This window comes from Balaenoptera ricei, chromosome 9, assembly GCF_028023285.1.
Source record: "Balaenoptera ricei isolate mBalRic1 chromosome 9, mBalRic1.hap2, whole genome shotgun sequence".
Classification (NCBI taxonomy): domain Eukaryota; kingdom Metazoa; phylum Chordata; class Mammalia; order Artiodactyla; family Balaenopteridae; genus Balaenoptera; species Balaenoptera ricei.
Window position 1 is genome coordinate 57676764 of NC_082647.1, and position 16983 is coordinate 57693746.

A 16983-nucleotide genomic window follows, 5' to 3' on the forward strand; every position below is an offset into this window, starting at 1 on the left:
CTAAGTGCTGTGTCTGATCTCTGTCTACTCATGAGAAAGGAATCTCTGCTTTTTTACTGCCTTATGAAACTAAAACATACACATTCATATGTATATGAACATGAACTTTAGAGGAATATGTAAGAATGACAGAGAAGTTCACAGGGGTGCATAGAAGTAGAAGCATACAGAAGCAGAAAATTAAAACTTTCTAAAAATAAGTTAAATCTTTAATAACATAGTAAAATAGCTACCTATATGCCATGTACTATGCTATCATTTAATTTTATTAAACAGAACCTTATAAGGTGCATGATCTTATAAAACTGAGGGATCACATAAATCGTCTTAGAGTGTATTTTGCAGTTTATTTTAACTGAAATTGTCTTATTAATATGGAAGCTCACAAATGTCAAAAAAACAAGGAAAACTTTTATTCATAAGTATTTTAATTTTTGCTTAAAAGTGTATCAGTAGGATATACTCTTTCAAAATAATAAGCAGGAGAAATATGAATCTATTCCAAGTTAGAAGCAGTGATATGAAGTTAAAAATTTTAACAACAGCAAAGATTATGTTTAGTAATAAGGAAAGAACTTTAGGCTGGTTTTTAAAGATTAATTTGTTAATTAGGTGAACATCTGGGTTGGTTCATCACTTCCCTTGGAAATCTTGATTAATTTATGAGATTTTCATCCCCATTTACTAAAAAAGCAGTGAGTCATCCAGTGTTGTTACACACCAGTGACAGCAAAAGTTAATTGGATTCTAGACCCTGTCACACTTCTCCCTTCCGCAATTCCTTGCTGCTTTGAGTGGAACCATGCACTGAGTCTGTGTGTTTTTGTGTATGTGAGAGAGACACAGAAGTGAGAGAAATAGCAAGTGATTGAAAAGTGAGTTTGAAAAAAATAAGTATTTGTGTTTGTATTTCCCTTGGTTGTGGTAAGAAAGTCTGGAGGGATACACAGAAATAGCCTAACCCAAAACCAAAACCAAAAACTAATAAAAACCAGTTATTTTAGTGCCTACTTTTTATAGGATTTTGATTTGTGAATCATGTGAATGTATTATTACCTATTCATGAAAAGGCTGTTTAAGATTGTCTATATTATAAAGTGTCCCAGAGTTGGGTCTAGAAAAGAGAACACAGAGATGCAGCAGTAGCTCATTGTAGTTACGGTCTGCTCTCCAAGTAAGAAGACACGTGATCTCCAGGAGGGGATTCAAATTTGAGAAAGGAGGGAGAGACAGATGTACCTGGGGTGACTGGGTGACTGGGAAAGCTGACCTGCTCTCTCCTAGCCCTGCAATAAGATTTCACCCTTTCTTTGGCTCTGACAACTAACAAATCGCATTCAGTTCAGAGGCCCCTCCTTAGACATCCTCCTGTATATGCCGCATGATCTCAGTGGTATAAAACAATACTCTCAGATGAAGGGAAATTCATCATACTAGTTATTAATCTCATTTCTTCTTTCACCTTGCCTTTGTAAACTCTCATTTTTCCTTCATCCTGTTTTCTTTATCACCTTTATTTTTGGGGGTGTATTTTATCTTGTTATATTATGCGTTTATATGAGCTACCATAAATCCTTTCTGGAACTGGAAGGAGTAGGAATAAACGTATGCATAACTAACCTGGGAAAATGCTAACAGGTTATTTCTGGGAGGTGAGATTACAAGTGATTTAAAATTTTTATCCAGACTTATTGAGATATAATTGACATATAACATTGTATAACTTTAAGGTGTGGTGATTTGGTACACGTATATATTGTGAAATAATTACCACAATAAGGTTAGTTAACACATCCATCACCTCATATAATTACATTTTTTTTTTTGGTCATGAGAATATTTCAGATCTACTCTCTACAGGTGATTTTAATTGCCTTATGGTTAGCCTTCTGCATTTCCAAGTGTATGTGTGTGTGTGTGTATATATATATATATATATATATATATATATATTTATTTAACAATGGGCAGGGATTCCTTTTCTAATTAGATAATTTTTTTTTTTTTTTTTTTACCAAATGTAGAAGAAAATATTTGTGGTGGAACTGATGGACTTTTCCAGCAGAAAAATATATAATGTTGGTAGAGAAAGAAAACCGGGAAAGAAGATAGGGTAGGTTGTAAGACTTAGTCTTAATTTTCCTTTCACCACGTTCTTCTATGAAAATATGGGAGGTATAGTATAAATATAGCGGTTCACTTGAAATACATTTTAAAAAAATGCTATTCTTTCTTATTATTTTTAAAAATTTTATTTCTTCAATTTAAGTATAGTTGATTTACAATATTGTGTTAGTTTCAGGTGTACAGCAAAGTGATTCAGTTATACATATATATATATTCTTTTTCAGATTCTTTTCCCTTATAGGTTATTACAAAATACTGAGTAGAGTTCCCTGTGCTATACAGTAGGTCCTTGTTGGTTATCTCTTTTATATATAGCAGTGTGTATTTGTTAATCCCAAACTCCTAATTTAGCCCTCCCCTCCCTTTCTCCTTTGGTAACCATAAGTTTCTTTTCTATGCCTGTGGGTCTGTTTCTGTTTTGTAAATAAGTTTACTTGTATCATTTTTTTTAGATTCCACATATAAGCATATTCCACATATATGATATTTGTCTTTCTCTGTCTGGCTTACTTCACTTCATATGATAGTCTCTAGGTCCATCCATGTTGCTGCAAATGGCGTTATTTCATTCTTTTTTTTTTTTTTTTAATTTATTATTTATTTATTTATTTATTTATTTATTTATTTATTTATTTTTGGCTGTGTTGAGTCTTCGTTTCTGTGCGAGGGCTTTCTCTAGTTGTGGTGAGCAGGGGCCACTCTTCATCGCGGTGCGCGGGCCTCTCACTATCGCGGCCTCTCTTGTTGCGGAGCACAGGCTCCAGACGCGCAGGCTCAGTAGTTGTGGCTCACGGGCCTAGTCGCTCCGCGGCATGTGGGATCTTCCCAGACCAGGGCTCGAACCCGTGTCCCCTGCATTGGCAGGCAGATTCTCAACCACTGCGCCACCAAGGAAGCCCCTCATTCTTTTTTATTGCTGAGTAATATTCCATTGTGTGTATATATATATATATATATATATATATATGTATATGTATATATATACCACATCTTCATTATCCATTCATCTGTTGATGGACATTTAGGTTGCTTCCTTGTCATGGCTATTGTAGACAGAGCTGCAATGAACACTGGGGTGCATGTATCTCTTAGAATTAGAGTTTCCTCCAGATATAGGACCAAGGGTGGGATTGCTGGATCATATGGTAACTATTTTTAGTTTTTTAAGGAACCGCCATACTTCTTCACAGTGGCTGCACCAATTTACATTCCCACCAATAGTGTAGGGGGGTTTCCTTTTCGCCACACCCTCTCCAGCATTTATTTTTTGTAGACTTTTTGATGATGGCCATTCTGACCACTGTGAGGTAATACTTCACTGTAGTTTTGATTTGCAAGAAATGCTATTCTTTTGATTTCTTTCTCCTGTATAAAATAATAGGCCATGAGACGTAGCTTAAAGTCAGAAAATATAGTCATATTTCTTCCTTTTTAATAGTTGCAAGGTGAATCATTGTATGGACCTAATGTCACTAACGTCATTTTTAAATCCCCCATTGTTGCACATTTAGGTTGTTTCTACCTTTATTTAGCCAGAATAAAATTCTAGAGTGGCCTTGGCAGGTCAGAGTGTCTGTAGCCAATGTCAGTAAACATAAATTGACATAATCTTTCACCTTCAAGATCTACAAGACTCAGATGACTGCTCCATTCCCACTCCCTGGGCCTCACTGTACCCTGAAGAGTTACCCGTGCCACTCTGTATACCTGCTTCTCTCTAGGTCTCAGATCACCTTTCCCTCACAGAGTTTCTGCAACCTAACCCTTGGTAGTTTTATCTGGTACCTTTTGTCTAGCAGTCTTGACTAATGATCATTGTTATCTGAATCAGTTATTTAATTTGGGGGTTATAAAATGGTGTTTCTTAATTCTACTGTTTGGTTTCTAACTGATTTTTTAAACTACAGCAATATACAAGTAGAATCCACAACTCAATAAAGTAAAAAATTCAAGCCTGAAAGTAAATAGTCATGTGGGTGCAAGAGTCTTATTTTAGTAGCTCTCTATGATGCACATTGGGAAATAAGGATAAAAAATCTAATTCTATAATGTTATTTTATGTAAAATTTTTACTCTAAAAGACAAAGAATCAAGGCCATATAAAAGCAAAAGCAGAATAATTTATTTGAATCCATCTTTCTTTGAACAAAAATAAAAATAAGACTCTAAGTCATTTCCTTCAGCATTTTACAAGTCTTTTCAAAAACACCATTGGTGATTGACAACCTAGAAGGCACAGTCTTGCTTTTGTGACAATCATCTTTATTATTCTGTGGTACAAATAGCAAGAAGGAAGTTTGGGAATGGCATAAAAAAATATAGCAATCTTAGCAGTAATGAGAATTTAATAAAACAAAGCCTGCTGAAATTTTTACAAATATAAGGTTTCCACATTTGTAGGTTAGATAGGATAGTGTCAATGCTGATGAAATGGAACATATAGATTAGAACTAATTGAGCTTTGTAGGAAACTTGATACAAAAAAAGTAATTGGAAAGTCCCGTCCTTTTCTTCCTTCCGTCAGGGCAATAAAGACTGTCCACTGAGAACTCTTTCCCCACCATGCTCCTCTGTAGCAGAATGCATTGTGTGTATGCTGGAAAAACTGCAGTCTGATTTTTATAAATGACTCTATTCTGCATTAAAAGGAGTGATGAGTAAGAGGTATTGGGTTTGATTCCTTCACTGATTCCGGATGAATATACATTTTCACTGTTTTTCCTCAAAATGTGCTTTCATTATTTCGCTTCAATGCATTGCTTTGCCCACGAATGCTCACCTGGCGAAGAGACGTGTAAAATGTTCTATAGATTTCCAGGTCTACAGGTCGAAGAACCTTAAATTCTTTTATTCTTTTCCACAGCTGCAAATAATATTAGTGTTTTGAACTAGTTTAAGAAAATTACATTTATAAACCAATAAGTATAAAGAGTAAGCAATCACTAAATTCTGTAGATAATTTCCTTTTGAAACTAAAAGGTTTACTTACTTGGATGTCCTGTGAGCAAGTCGAGTTCAAAACAAACTGTGCCAAGAGCGTTTAATGAGGTCAACAGACAGTATTTAAATAAATGTAGCCATAAGTTCAATAAACAAATAACTGGGCTGAGTAGCAGAATATGAACACAGGCCAACTTACCAATTTGTTAAACACCAGTTCAGTTAGGTAATAGATGCATGTAGTAATGAAAACAACACTGCTAGAATAGTCTAAGAGCCAAAGGAAAAAAATTTTGGCTGTGTTTCTATCTCAGAACCAACTGTCAAATAGAGGTAAAAGAAAACAGGAAATTACAGTTCTTCACCCAGACCTGGCACATTTACTTTGGGAATGGGGGAGATTCACTAACCACCTATAATACTGCATTACTCATGAAATTGATCTTTGAATTTAATTGGACCTAGAGAATAAAACCATAGGAAAGAAAAAGGGTCTCTGAATGTTTAGGGAATGTTTATTCTATTGAGGAATATTTATTCTACTGAGGATCACTGATCTTTAGTTAAAATAAGCAAAGAGGAGCCCACTAAGCTATGAAATCTTTAAAAGACTGAATCTTATTTAATCTCTGTCCCTAGGACATAGTTAATGACCTGGAGATGTTTGTGGATTGACTGTAAATAAAACAAGTGCAAAACAGTTTCTAATGAAATAAAGAGAAAATATTCTACTTGTTTGTTTTTAAAATTTAGAATAGGTAACACACATCTGTATTCAAGGAAAACAACACTTGTAAAAATGTTGGCTCCTCTTTAGGATGAGCTGGAAGAGAGAAAGAGGAGGAAAAATTTTAAAGAGATATTAGAGAGAAGGGAGACAGTCTTACAGAGAAAGAGAAGAAAAGAGAAGGCAGATTCAGAGAGGGAAGACATCTCAGGATGGAGGTAAAGTCCAGACAAAGACACACAAAGGGCAACTTCCTCAGAAGATGGGGCAGAAGGAGGTGAGAAGAGAGAGGCTATGGAGATGGGGAGGGGAAGGCACTGGGGCTGGGAGTATCAGGGGGTTCTTGCATGCACTGCCCCTGGAAGGAGCATGTCCTCAGTAGCAGTTAAATAGTCCTTTATGTGCTGGAAAAAGAGCTTTTCTGCTTTATTTTCAACCTTCAAAGTTTATTTCTGAAATCAAATTTTATACTCCCAAGAAATTCTAAATACATTGCTCATGTCTGAAAGCAGTCTAATTTCAGAGGATGATTTTTTTTTAAATTTAAGGAATCATTTTTTTCACATGCAAAACCCACCGAATCACTTTATTTGGTGTTCTGAAATTACAGCTGCCATATTCCACAGTTTAAAATCATCATTTATTTCATTGTTAGGAGTCTGAAAAGATAAACCTCAAGTTTTCATTTGGTTTGTTTGCAGGCTAACTGGAAAAATAGATACATAGAATAAAGGACATATAGAAAAACAAATGAATTTAAATAGGGTAACATTTTTGATTGGATACAATCTTAAAATTAGGAAGCAGACATACTCTCAAAATTCTTTATATTCCTTATTTTTAACAAAGAAAAATATCCCTTCATTTTCTATTCTCCAAAGTAAAGAGGGTTAGATATCATTTTAGAGGTTTTTCTTTTAACTGTTATGGAATAACATTCCACTATTGTGTTCTATTAGATTAATAACATAATGCTATAAAGCAATTTTCTTTTCTTGTCAAACCAGAGGCTCCCAGTTCCATCAGAGTCTGCTCCTAATTTACCTGACTCCCTTTTCTCCAGGCTCCCTGAGACAAGAAGGAATGCACTGATGGGGTCCTCTGAGGTGCTCTCGCCACTTATTTAGCCTTTAAATGACTGCATAGTACCCCCAGGACTGGGTCTCCTCCCCGGAAGACCGTTTCCCATGCATTCATCCACAGCTAGCTGTTCTTTTTGGTATTTACCCAGAGGTGTGCATGAATTACTTCACTAGAACTGTTTCTTTTGCCAAAGGGGAAGTTCCTGTGTGTGGTTATTGATGTTCTTTTCAAAGTCAATAAATGACAAATAAAGAAATGATGGAAGATGATTTGTGGCAGTTACGCCTGCAGGCAGCTACAGCCCCCACAAAAGGGAAGTTCATTTCATTATTTCAAAAGGCTGTAGGCTTAGTTTTCCTCAAATGGGAAGGGAAGGCGACTGCTTGGTGTCAGCCCCGAGGTTAACTGGATAAGCAGTTTCCTGGCTTTGGCCTCAGCTTACTAGAAGTTTTACTTCTCTGGGCGTGAGGCCAATCCTCGCGTGGTTTTATTCACTTGGGAGTAGACTGCTTTGAATCTGTGAGAGGTGGGCATTTGATGGTGACACTGTTGGGCACATTTTGCAGGTTCATTTTTTTCCTGGTCCTATTTGTAGTGATAGATCACTGGCTTTAAAACCACCACAGTCACTGGAAAATCATCAAGATAACCAAGATGGCTTGAGAACTGGTCTAAAGACCCCTTTCTTACCAAGATGTGGATTCCCTGGGGGAAATGCTGGATTCTAGAGCTCTGCATCTGGTCCTCTGGCCCAAGAACATGGCCCCAGAAGATACTTGTGTGTTAGCCTGTTTTATTTATTAAAACTATTTTCAGGTGGGAAAGTGTGTTCAAATGTACAGGAACTATAATTTCCTGTTTTCATATTTTTTTCTTCTGAGCCTTTCAATAAACTCTGGGGACAGCTGGGGATGAATGCTGACTCCTTTCAACGTAGAATCATCAAATGCAAGTTCATACTTACTCTGGATGGTCTTGCTGTTGGGCAGGGATGTGCTGAATAACTTCGTAAATTGTACTGTGCAAATCTTGCCCTGGTACACCATCAGAGGCTGGAACAGATCTCGTTGGCATCTAGAAAATGTGGCACGTTAAAAAAAATTGGCAGACTAGTAAATAGTATTCCCACTACGTTGCATAGTTGAAAACAACTGGAAGAGGTGAAGATTAGAAAATCAGAACTATTTAACTTCCCTTCAATATCCATTTCCTCCTTGCTACAGTTCCCTGCACTTACCCTATGGTAGTTTGTGCAGTGGCATAGCTATGAGGTCAGAAGAGGAATAGCTGGACAAACTATCACTTTTTTTCTCCATTTAAGAAAAAAGCTGGCAGTACTGTAAATACAGTAGAAAAAAATAGCAGAAGAGAAGATATCAGGATAGCTTAGAATCAAAGAGCATATATTACTATCCTTTATATTACATCTCAGTCTTACCTTTTTGACACTAATCGCCAATCATGTGTGCAAGGGTGGTTTAGAAAAAAAGAATAACTTACAGCCAGAAGCCTTCAACACATTGCAAGTTAGTAAAGACAGTACCAAGAAATACAGAACACACAAAAGAAGATGTTTTGGTTTGAATGCAGTAATGGGCTCTAAAAAGTAAGGCTTGGATGAATGTGGAAAGTATAGCAGTGTATGTCTGTCTGGTTAAAATCAACATGTATTTTATTGAAACTGTTATTCATGTTTCATTAACTCCTATTCCTTATATTTGATACTGTTATTCTTGTAAACACTGTTTTCCAATTACTTAGCTAAAGTCTGGTTCCCCTCCTCATCCCAAACTTGTTCTATTTTCATCGTACTTCTGGCCACTTTCAGTCCTTTATATTTATACAGATCCACCTAGAGGACTCTGCCCTTGATGAATCATCTGAAGAGTTCTTTATCTCATTTGACCTGCTAGGTTACTTTGGAATATCTTAGCTTTAGATTTTTCTGGAAACTGCCTGTTTCTATTCTACTTGTTAAAGCTCTCATGGCAGTCCTAGGCTATTTATCCTAGGACTGAATAGGTGATTCATCCTATCATTTTTGTGTCAAGGGGATTTTGGTTTAGAGTTTTTACTTAAGATCAACTCTTGATTTTCTTTGGTATAGAGGTGTTCAGGGGCTATGATAAAAGCAATCTATAGATAATGACTAACTTACTCAACTAACCTGATATTAGACCTGTTAGCAAGTAATAAATTTGTTCATTTCATGCCATTGCTTTCTGTCCAATTCCCCAAAAGAAGTGCTAAATGGGCAATGAAATGTACAGTAAGTAGAGAGAGGAGGAGTACTCATCTGTACATGTATCAAGACAAGCTAAAAGATGATTCTGATTTTTAAAAACTCAAAAAGTTAGTAATCAATTTATTTCCCTTCTTAACTTCAATCTTGAGATCTTGGTAATGTTATTATTATTCCTTTTCTTCTCAAAACTGTTGCATTTAGCTGTTAATCTTCACACATAACTGCCATTCTGGCTGCTTCTCACACAGATCCTCCTACTCATGTCTGGGTCCTTCTGCTCCTTGGGTTGTTGGTGTTGGTTTCTCACTTCTTCCCAAAGCACCTGGAACCACCAGTGAAGGATCTCAGCTGATTCCTCAGGAGTTTTCAGCATTGAAGATGGGCATAGTTCCAAGTCGAGTTATTTTACTTACGACAGATATAAGCGGGGCTTCTGATATGTCATCAAACACTCATTTCTCTGCCTCAGCTCTTTAGAACTGTAGCATTTTGAGCAAATAGGGGTCCTCTCAATAAAATCTTGAAACTGAGTACTGATTAACTGCAAGGCTAAATTGAAAGTTTCCTACATAGATCTCACTCCTTTCCAATGCATTCCTAGGAATAAAAACTGACTTCAAAATTCACTTTTAAGTCTTATTAGCTCTTCAGTTTCCTGCTTTCCCATTTAAAAGCCACACCTGAGAGGGGTGCTTTCTGCCATGGTGAGGAGTTGTCTGAAATAACTGATCCACCAAATATTAATTTTTGTCTTTTTGGTTGTAGAAGTGAAGGGTGAGCCAATCCTGCCTGAGACTGAATAGGACATTGCAAAGCTTTTGCAATGCAGTTTTTCTCTTCATCTGTGACGATGTGGGCACTGGTGCTGCGACTCACCCATAGGAGGATGAAATCCAATCAATCCCCCTCCATTACTCACGTGGCATTTGAGAACTAAAGCCTGTGGCCAGGTAACTTACTGCGTGAACCTTAGAATCTTACATAGAATTCTCTGAACAAGTGAGGTAACCAATCCCTAACAACAAATATTGATAGTTTTCTTTTAAAAAGGAAATGAAAATGCCCAGAGGCAAGTAGTCCGTTTCTGGCCCCTTCCTTAAGTGAACTATCATAGGGGAATAAGGAAACAGAGGAAAGATCGGTTGTACATTAAATCTGTAAAAATGTTAATGAGCTGATTAGCTCAGAGAAACATTCTGCTTGCCTGTTAAACAAAACTGATTGCTTAAAAAACCTTGTCTCTGTGGACTGAAAAAAATGGCTTCAACTGTATAAAAGTTCCCGCTCTCACATCTCATGCACCTTTAGGAAAAAATAAAGATATGTACCTGCATACTTCGGGTTTATATGGTACCTTTCTTCTGAAGAGCATAAGGTACCTTCAAGGGTATAATCAATTGTCTTTGCAATGTCCTCATGAGATATGAGGAGGAAATAAAGGGGAAACTGAGCAACAGAGAGAGTCAGTGAAGTGACAGGCTGCAGTCATCAAAATGATGCAGAATTATTTAAACCAGGGTCTCTTGGTCCCCTATTTATTCACTTCTCTTGACCTTCAACCTAGTTAATTCTCTCTTCACTGAGCCTACCAGGTAAAGAATGTTTATGAATTCGTGTAACTTCCTTATTTGTGTTAGCTTTATTGATAGAGGCTGAGAAAGATGCTTTAGCTCCCCAGATCCGGCAAGGTCATTCATTACAGAGTGAGTAAACACTGCTGAGGGTAATGCAGCCATTTGACCACACTGCCCACATGCTTAAATGAATGCTGCTTACACCTCTGGTGAAGCAGAATGCTACTTCTGGGCTAATCAGCCACTAGGAAAACCAACCCTGGGAACACCAGAAGCATCTGGAAAAGCAACAAATTCATATATTCCAAAGTCATCCAGAGCATCTTCGTGGCCTGAAATGGAAAACAAACACTACTTACAAACCAAATGCCTCAAATTGCTATTGCTATTTCTTAAAAAACATTTATAAAACTTATCTTCATGGTTTGCTTCAAGTGGTATGTGTATAAAACCAATTTAACATTTCTTAATCCCCTATAGTCATGCTGCCACTAAATAGTACTGGAAATCACTCCTGTTGAAGCTCAGAATTGAACCTGAATTGGGACAATTATTCTTAAAGTCTGATGTGGAAACAGTGTATTATATATTAATACACTGTTAATATATATTATATATAATATATATATATATACATTATATAAACACATGTGGGCAGCCTTGTCCTTTGTAACTCTCAGTTACCAGAGACTTATAAACACCAAGGCTTCAATCTGTCAATCACAGCAGCTCTTAATCCACCCATAATATCTACTGTACTCTGCTAGATCTAACAGAGTCCACCAGGACTAATAAGAATAAATAAGCAACTATTGCTGCCCTTACATACAAAACAGAAAACAAGTGCAATGTCACCTAAACTATCATCAGTAAAATGACAGGAATGGGGTGGTTGGGAGGAACCAGATGGTCTCTGGGGCCTTTCTGAACTCCGACAGTTTATCATTTGTGAGAAAGAAGTAGACAAGAGGAAGAAGACCCATGTTTACTGAGCATCCAGGCATTGTATTAGGCACTCCACCTACATTACTGGATTTAATTCTCAGAGCAACCCTGAGGGGAAGTTATGATCTCTACTGTATAGATGAGTTGAGGTCAGGAAAAATAATTAATTTTCCCAAAGTGACATTGGGGGAAAGTGGCACAGATGGGATAGAAATCCAGCTCCTCTGACTCCAAGGCCTGAGCAAAAGCCCCACTGTTAACTTATAACAACTCAGTAGGGAGTCAGAAGTGAGGGGCACCGCTGGGGACAGAGAAGCAGCAAACCTGTGGGACCTCCCTTTCCTCTTCTCCCTGGGAAGGAGCTGCCAGCACTGTATCTGCTTTAGGAACTGACACAGTGAGAGAACCCTTGGGCATTTTCAAAATAATAAGAGGATCAATGGAACAGGATTCAGCAGAACTCAGTGATGGCGGGCAAGTGACAGTCTCTCTGAGCCTTAGTTCTCTTGCCTGTGAAATGGAGTTGAAAGTGCCTTTCAGGCTTATCTTACAGACCTGTGTGACTTACATAAAACTAATACAAGGGATAGAACTTTGTGAAGTGAGGGCAGTCATCCTGGGAAGGGAGTGTTAGTATTTTCTCATGTGAATTCTGTTATGTCAATAGCACATTTTATATATATAATTAATATCAACAATATATATTAATATACATTAATATTGATAACAGCCCCTCTCAGCCCAGCCATTACCTGAAAACATTTGAGCTTTCCTGTATTCAGTTTCTGGCCTGAAAAGACAAATTGGTGTTTCTGTCAGTCTTAATCATTGAGGAAAAAGCATTCAAGAGAAAAATTATTTTCATAGAAACATATGCATTACCTGCCTTCTAGCTTTTGCTTTATAACTAAAACCAAAAAAGAAAAAACACAGTAAGATACACTTTAGTACACATATAAAACCATTCCAAAAATTTTTTTTCTAATTTTAACCTACCTTTGTAGGGTTGATATTTTTTCCATAGGAGGAGAAGACACATGGATATAATCAAAAAGAGTGATATTCCAGTTATACTTGCTAAAGGGGACAATGATTTCCCTTTTTGTGCAAGTTTCTCTATTCCTAAATAAAAAGACAAATATATTTTTATTAAAGATCAATAATAAATTGATCCTAAATAAATAAATCCTGAACGGTACAGTACTGCAAATGTGTGTATATATATATATATAGAGAGAGAGAGAGAGAGAGAGAGAGAGAGAAGTCTGAGTGAGACTGAACAGAAGGCAGGCACTTATTTTAGAATACATACTAAACTCTCTAAGGATATTTGTGATTGGAAATGTGGTGAGCTGCCCAGGATAATACCAGTATGTTGTACTAGATGTAGCAAATAGCTCATGTCATACTTTTCAGTAGTGTTCACCAACATTTAGCTTGGATCTGTTGGATCTCATTGTATAAAACATCCCCAGATGCTAGGTTGTTCTCTCTCTCTCTTTCCATCTCACTCTTTTAACATTGTTCAGGTATGTGGATTTTCTAGGGCAGTGGTATGTGGTTAAAGGTGCGAGAGGGGAGGTGTTCATTTCAAATAATTACTAATTTTTGACCAATAAAGAAATTTTAATCCCTAAAATAGAATGCGTGTGTGATTCTCAATAAGACATTTAAAGTCCCGCCTTTGACTACAATTCACTGTGTTTTGCAAGTCATTCCTTTTGTTAATATTCCTATATAAAATATAGCGCTAAAAGCTAACACTTGCTGAGTGCTTATAATACATCAGACTCTGTTCTAAGAGCACATGATACGTATTAACCCATGGAATGTTCACAACAATGTTATTAGGGAGGTAATGTTATTATTATTATCCCCACTTAGAGATGGGAATGTGGGGCTTGCCTGAGGTCACTCAGGTAGTAAGTGGCAGCATCCAGATGTGCCCCCAGACTCTTGACACTTTGTGCTGCCTCACTTTGATGCTGTTTTGACAAAACTTACTAAGTATGGCAATGTTAACACCAGTTCCAGACTATAACATGCTTAGTCAGAGAGTTAATCTATAAAGTGGAAAGTTGTGTGGCCTCCAACAAAAGCAAGTAACAGATGTCTTCCATGTTATCATGTGAATCAGACAATGATGTGGAAATGAATGGTGGCAGCTGCCTGTCTCTGTCCAGTTTAATGTGGGAGTGAAAGTTATGGGATGTCACTTCCCTTCTGCCATGGTGGAGAACAGCTTGGAGCATCTGGGTGTGGTGAAGAACATGGTGCGGACTCAACTCTGCAATAAATATCCAGCTGGCACCCTGTTGTCTTCCACCACAAAGCCTCTACTGAGGTCTCCAGCAGCCAAGATAAGGATGAAACCTTAATCTTTCCCTTCTTTCATTGTGGACCTATATGTACTCTCTCAGCTTTTCTACCTACAACGTTTTCACTTTTTAATCTTCCCAGAATCTTTTCATAATGTAGTGTAGATCATATATGTTAAACTCCAGTTTAAAAGTCATGGAAATCATGATATCTCCTCTAATTTTCCCATGTAATGCTGTTCTTGTATTCCCTTTAAGTCCTTAAGAGTTTAAGCAGGTTGCTTTTCATCACCAAAAATCTTTACCATCTCAGATGGTATATTTATAAATTTCTGATATGCGTTCAGAGAATTGTGTTCTTAAAATGTTCTTTTTATGGGATTACAATAGCTGTGTAATATTTATTGCTTTTAAACAGATTTTAAGTTAAACTCCTTTTAGCTTTGGGTGGAAGAAATAAATGCAAGGTAGTATAAAATGGACTAGAATGGCAATTTATTGGTTCTGATCTAGACCAGAACATCACAAAACTTATTTAGAAATATTATTTTTCCTCCTTTTCTCTTGGTTAATAATTTGTAGGAAAAGTTATATTCTCCCACCGTTAGAATGCTGAGCTTTTAGTTTGTAGCTACTTTAGCATTTGGGTGATCTCTGTGTGAGGTCTTAGCCTTTCTTCAGATACTGTGCTCCTACTTCACAGGTTTGTTCTCTCTAAAGAGCTGGGCAGCTTTGAATGAGCCACTTGACTCTAAGGGTCTGGATTTTCCCAGTAGTAAAATGAGGAGGCTAGAATGATTGGTTTTTAAGTTCTTTTGTTGCTCAGATATTATATGATTTGAGGCAGCCAAAGAGTTTTACATGAAGTTTATGTAAATAGGACACTATACCCAATGGTATGCTAGTAACTGAGTATCAAAAAGAATTATATGCACATATATACATACAAAAGTTATAAATTTTACTGATATGAAGGATGTGTAGCCTAATTTAGAATTAATAATAAAATATGCAGTACTCTTTATTGTTAATTCCATATATCTAATTGCTTCTCATGGAATGCTTTTGTTGATTTTTGCTGAACTCTTGTATTTTCAACCTGTGGGTGAGATTCAATCATGCTCTGAAACAATTAGACTTCAAATAAATGCTTGGTTACTATCCAATTCAGCAAAGAGATAGCTTACATCATAGATGAACAAGTGCAGCTTCAACATGAATGTTGGCTGATATTTACTAAGATGAAAGTGAAACAACAATGACATTTGTTGGAATTTCATTTAACAGTGATGTGAATGACTTCTTTGCTAAATTGGAAAATAGATTTTGAATACTGGGAGAACTCAATTTTTTTTCACCATATGTAATGTAATGGCTACAGAAACAATGCACTTTTAACTTTAATCTGTATTATCATCTCCATCACTCTCTTAAGTGTAACAATCAACAATTTATCCATCACTTTCATATGTGTGGACAATCTTATTAACTGAACAACATCCCCTGAGTTTTGAAAAGTATTTTCATTATTATTAAGTTCAAAATATTTTATAATATTCATTGCGATTCCTTATTTATCCTAGAGATTATTTAGAAGCATATTGTTTAATTTCCTTATGCCTGGGAGTTTTCTTTCTTGATTTTTTTAGTTGAATTCCACTCTATTTAGAATGCATACTCTGCTTGATATAAATCTTTTGAAATTTGTTGAGATTTTAAAAAAAATGACCATATATATAGGCGCATGCTTCTAAAGTATAAATTCAGAAGGACCCATACTCTGCTGTGGTTGTCAATAAGATAAAGGCAAACAGAATGGTCTCTTGAGACATCAGCAGTGATACAAAAGCAAAGTAATAAAGAAGAAAAAATTGTTAAGAAATGCTAAATAATAAAATGGCATGATTTAAGACACAGCCTATAATTTGGGCACCACTTTTATCAAGAGAATTCTCTTATTTCTTTATTTTAGATCCAATACTAAAATCAAAACTACACAATTTTCAGATATGCACAATTAAATGTATGTGCATTATATGTATATAAAACCAAATGTACATTTGTTTCCCATTTATTTGGTACAGATATGTCACATCAGTAATAATGAAAATAATAAAGAAATTTAAAGTGTCATTTATAGGTACAGATAAAGAAATAGTTTCAGAGAAATGAAAATATTGGCCACAGTCAGTAAGTCCTAGAACTGGGACTGGAACATAGTTTTTTCCCTGACTGCAAATTTAATTGTTTGCTGTTGATTCATGGTCAAAGAATGGTTTTTCCACAGGCTTTTTTTTCTTTTTTTAAATAAATTTATTTATTTTTATTTATTTTTGGCTGCATTGGGTCTTCGTTGCTGTGCGCAGGCTTTCTCTAGTTGCGGTGAGTGGGGGCTACTCTTCATTGCGGTGCACGGGCTTCTCATTGCGGTGGCTTCTCTTGTTGTGGAGCATGGGCTCCAGGTGCGAGGGCTTCAGTAGTTGTAGCATGTGGGCTCAGTAGTTGTGGCTCGTGGGATCTAGAGCGCAGGCTCAGTAGTTGTAGTTCACGGGCTCTAGAGTGCAGGCTCAGTAGTTGCGGTGCATGGGCTTGGTTGCTCCGCAGCACGTGGGATCTTCCCGGACCAGGGATAGAACCTGTGTCCCCTGCATTGGCAGGCGGATTCCTAACCACTGTGTCACCAGGGAAGCCCAAGAATGGTTTTCATAATTGGCAGGTAGCCCCCAATATATTCAGTTTTTCCTCCAACCTTTTCTAACACCAGATTTGATGTGCTCTGACTCTCATTTCTTGATAGCCAGACTGCCTTCACTAAAATTCAATATCCCTTAGTCTCTAAAAAATTCAATGCTAATTATTCTAGTCCAGTTTCAACAATGAATTTTACAGTGAAAAATATTTTAGTGTAGTGTCAGCTGTTTTTTTCCCCCTTAAACTTGAAAATATGCTAATAAGTATTATTTCAGAGTATTTCTCATTCTAATGCTGAAGTTACACTATGGCATACATCAGCTCTTTGCCAGG

At 36.6% G+C, this 16983-nt stretch overlaps 1 protein-coding gene across 11 annotated transcripts in view; it reads right to left on the minus strand.

The window, feature by feature from the left end:
• Positions 1-4275: 4275 nt before the first annotated feature.
• HEPACAM2 (HEPACAM family member 2) overlaps positions 4276-16983 on the minus strand; it is a 53280-nt gene continuing 40572 nt past the window's right edge. For 6 of the 11 annotated variants that reach the window (XM_059933846.1, XM_059933850.1, XM_059933847.1 and 3 more), the window contains exons 5-10: positions 12638-12763; positions 12524-12548; positions 12394-12431; positions 10955-11028; positions 7842-7951; positions 4276-4990 (exon numbers count right to left, since the gene is read on the minus strand). In XM_059933846.1, the coding sequence (XP_059789829.1) occupies positions 4975-4990; positions 7842-7951; positions 10955-11028; positions 12394-12431; positions 12524-12548; positions 12638-12763 (389 nt within the window). In that variant the 3' untranslated portion in view covers positions 4276-4974. Of the gene's footprint in view, positions 4991-7837; positions 7952-10898; positions 11029-12393; positions 12432-12523; positions 12549-12637; positions 12764-16983 lie in introns of those variants that run through there. The other 5 variants (XM_059933844.1, XM_059933843.1, XM_059933842.1 and 2 more) reach the window with 4 other exon arrangements.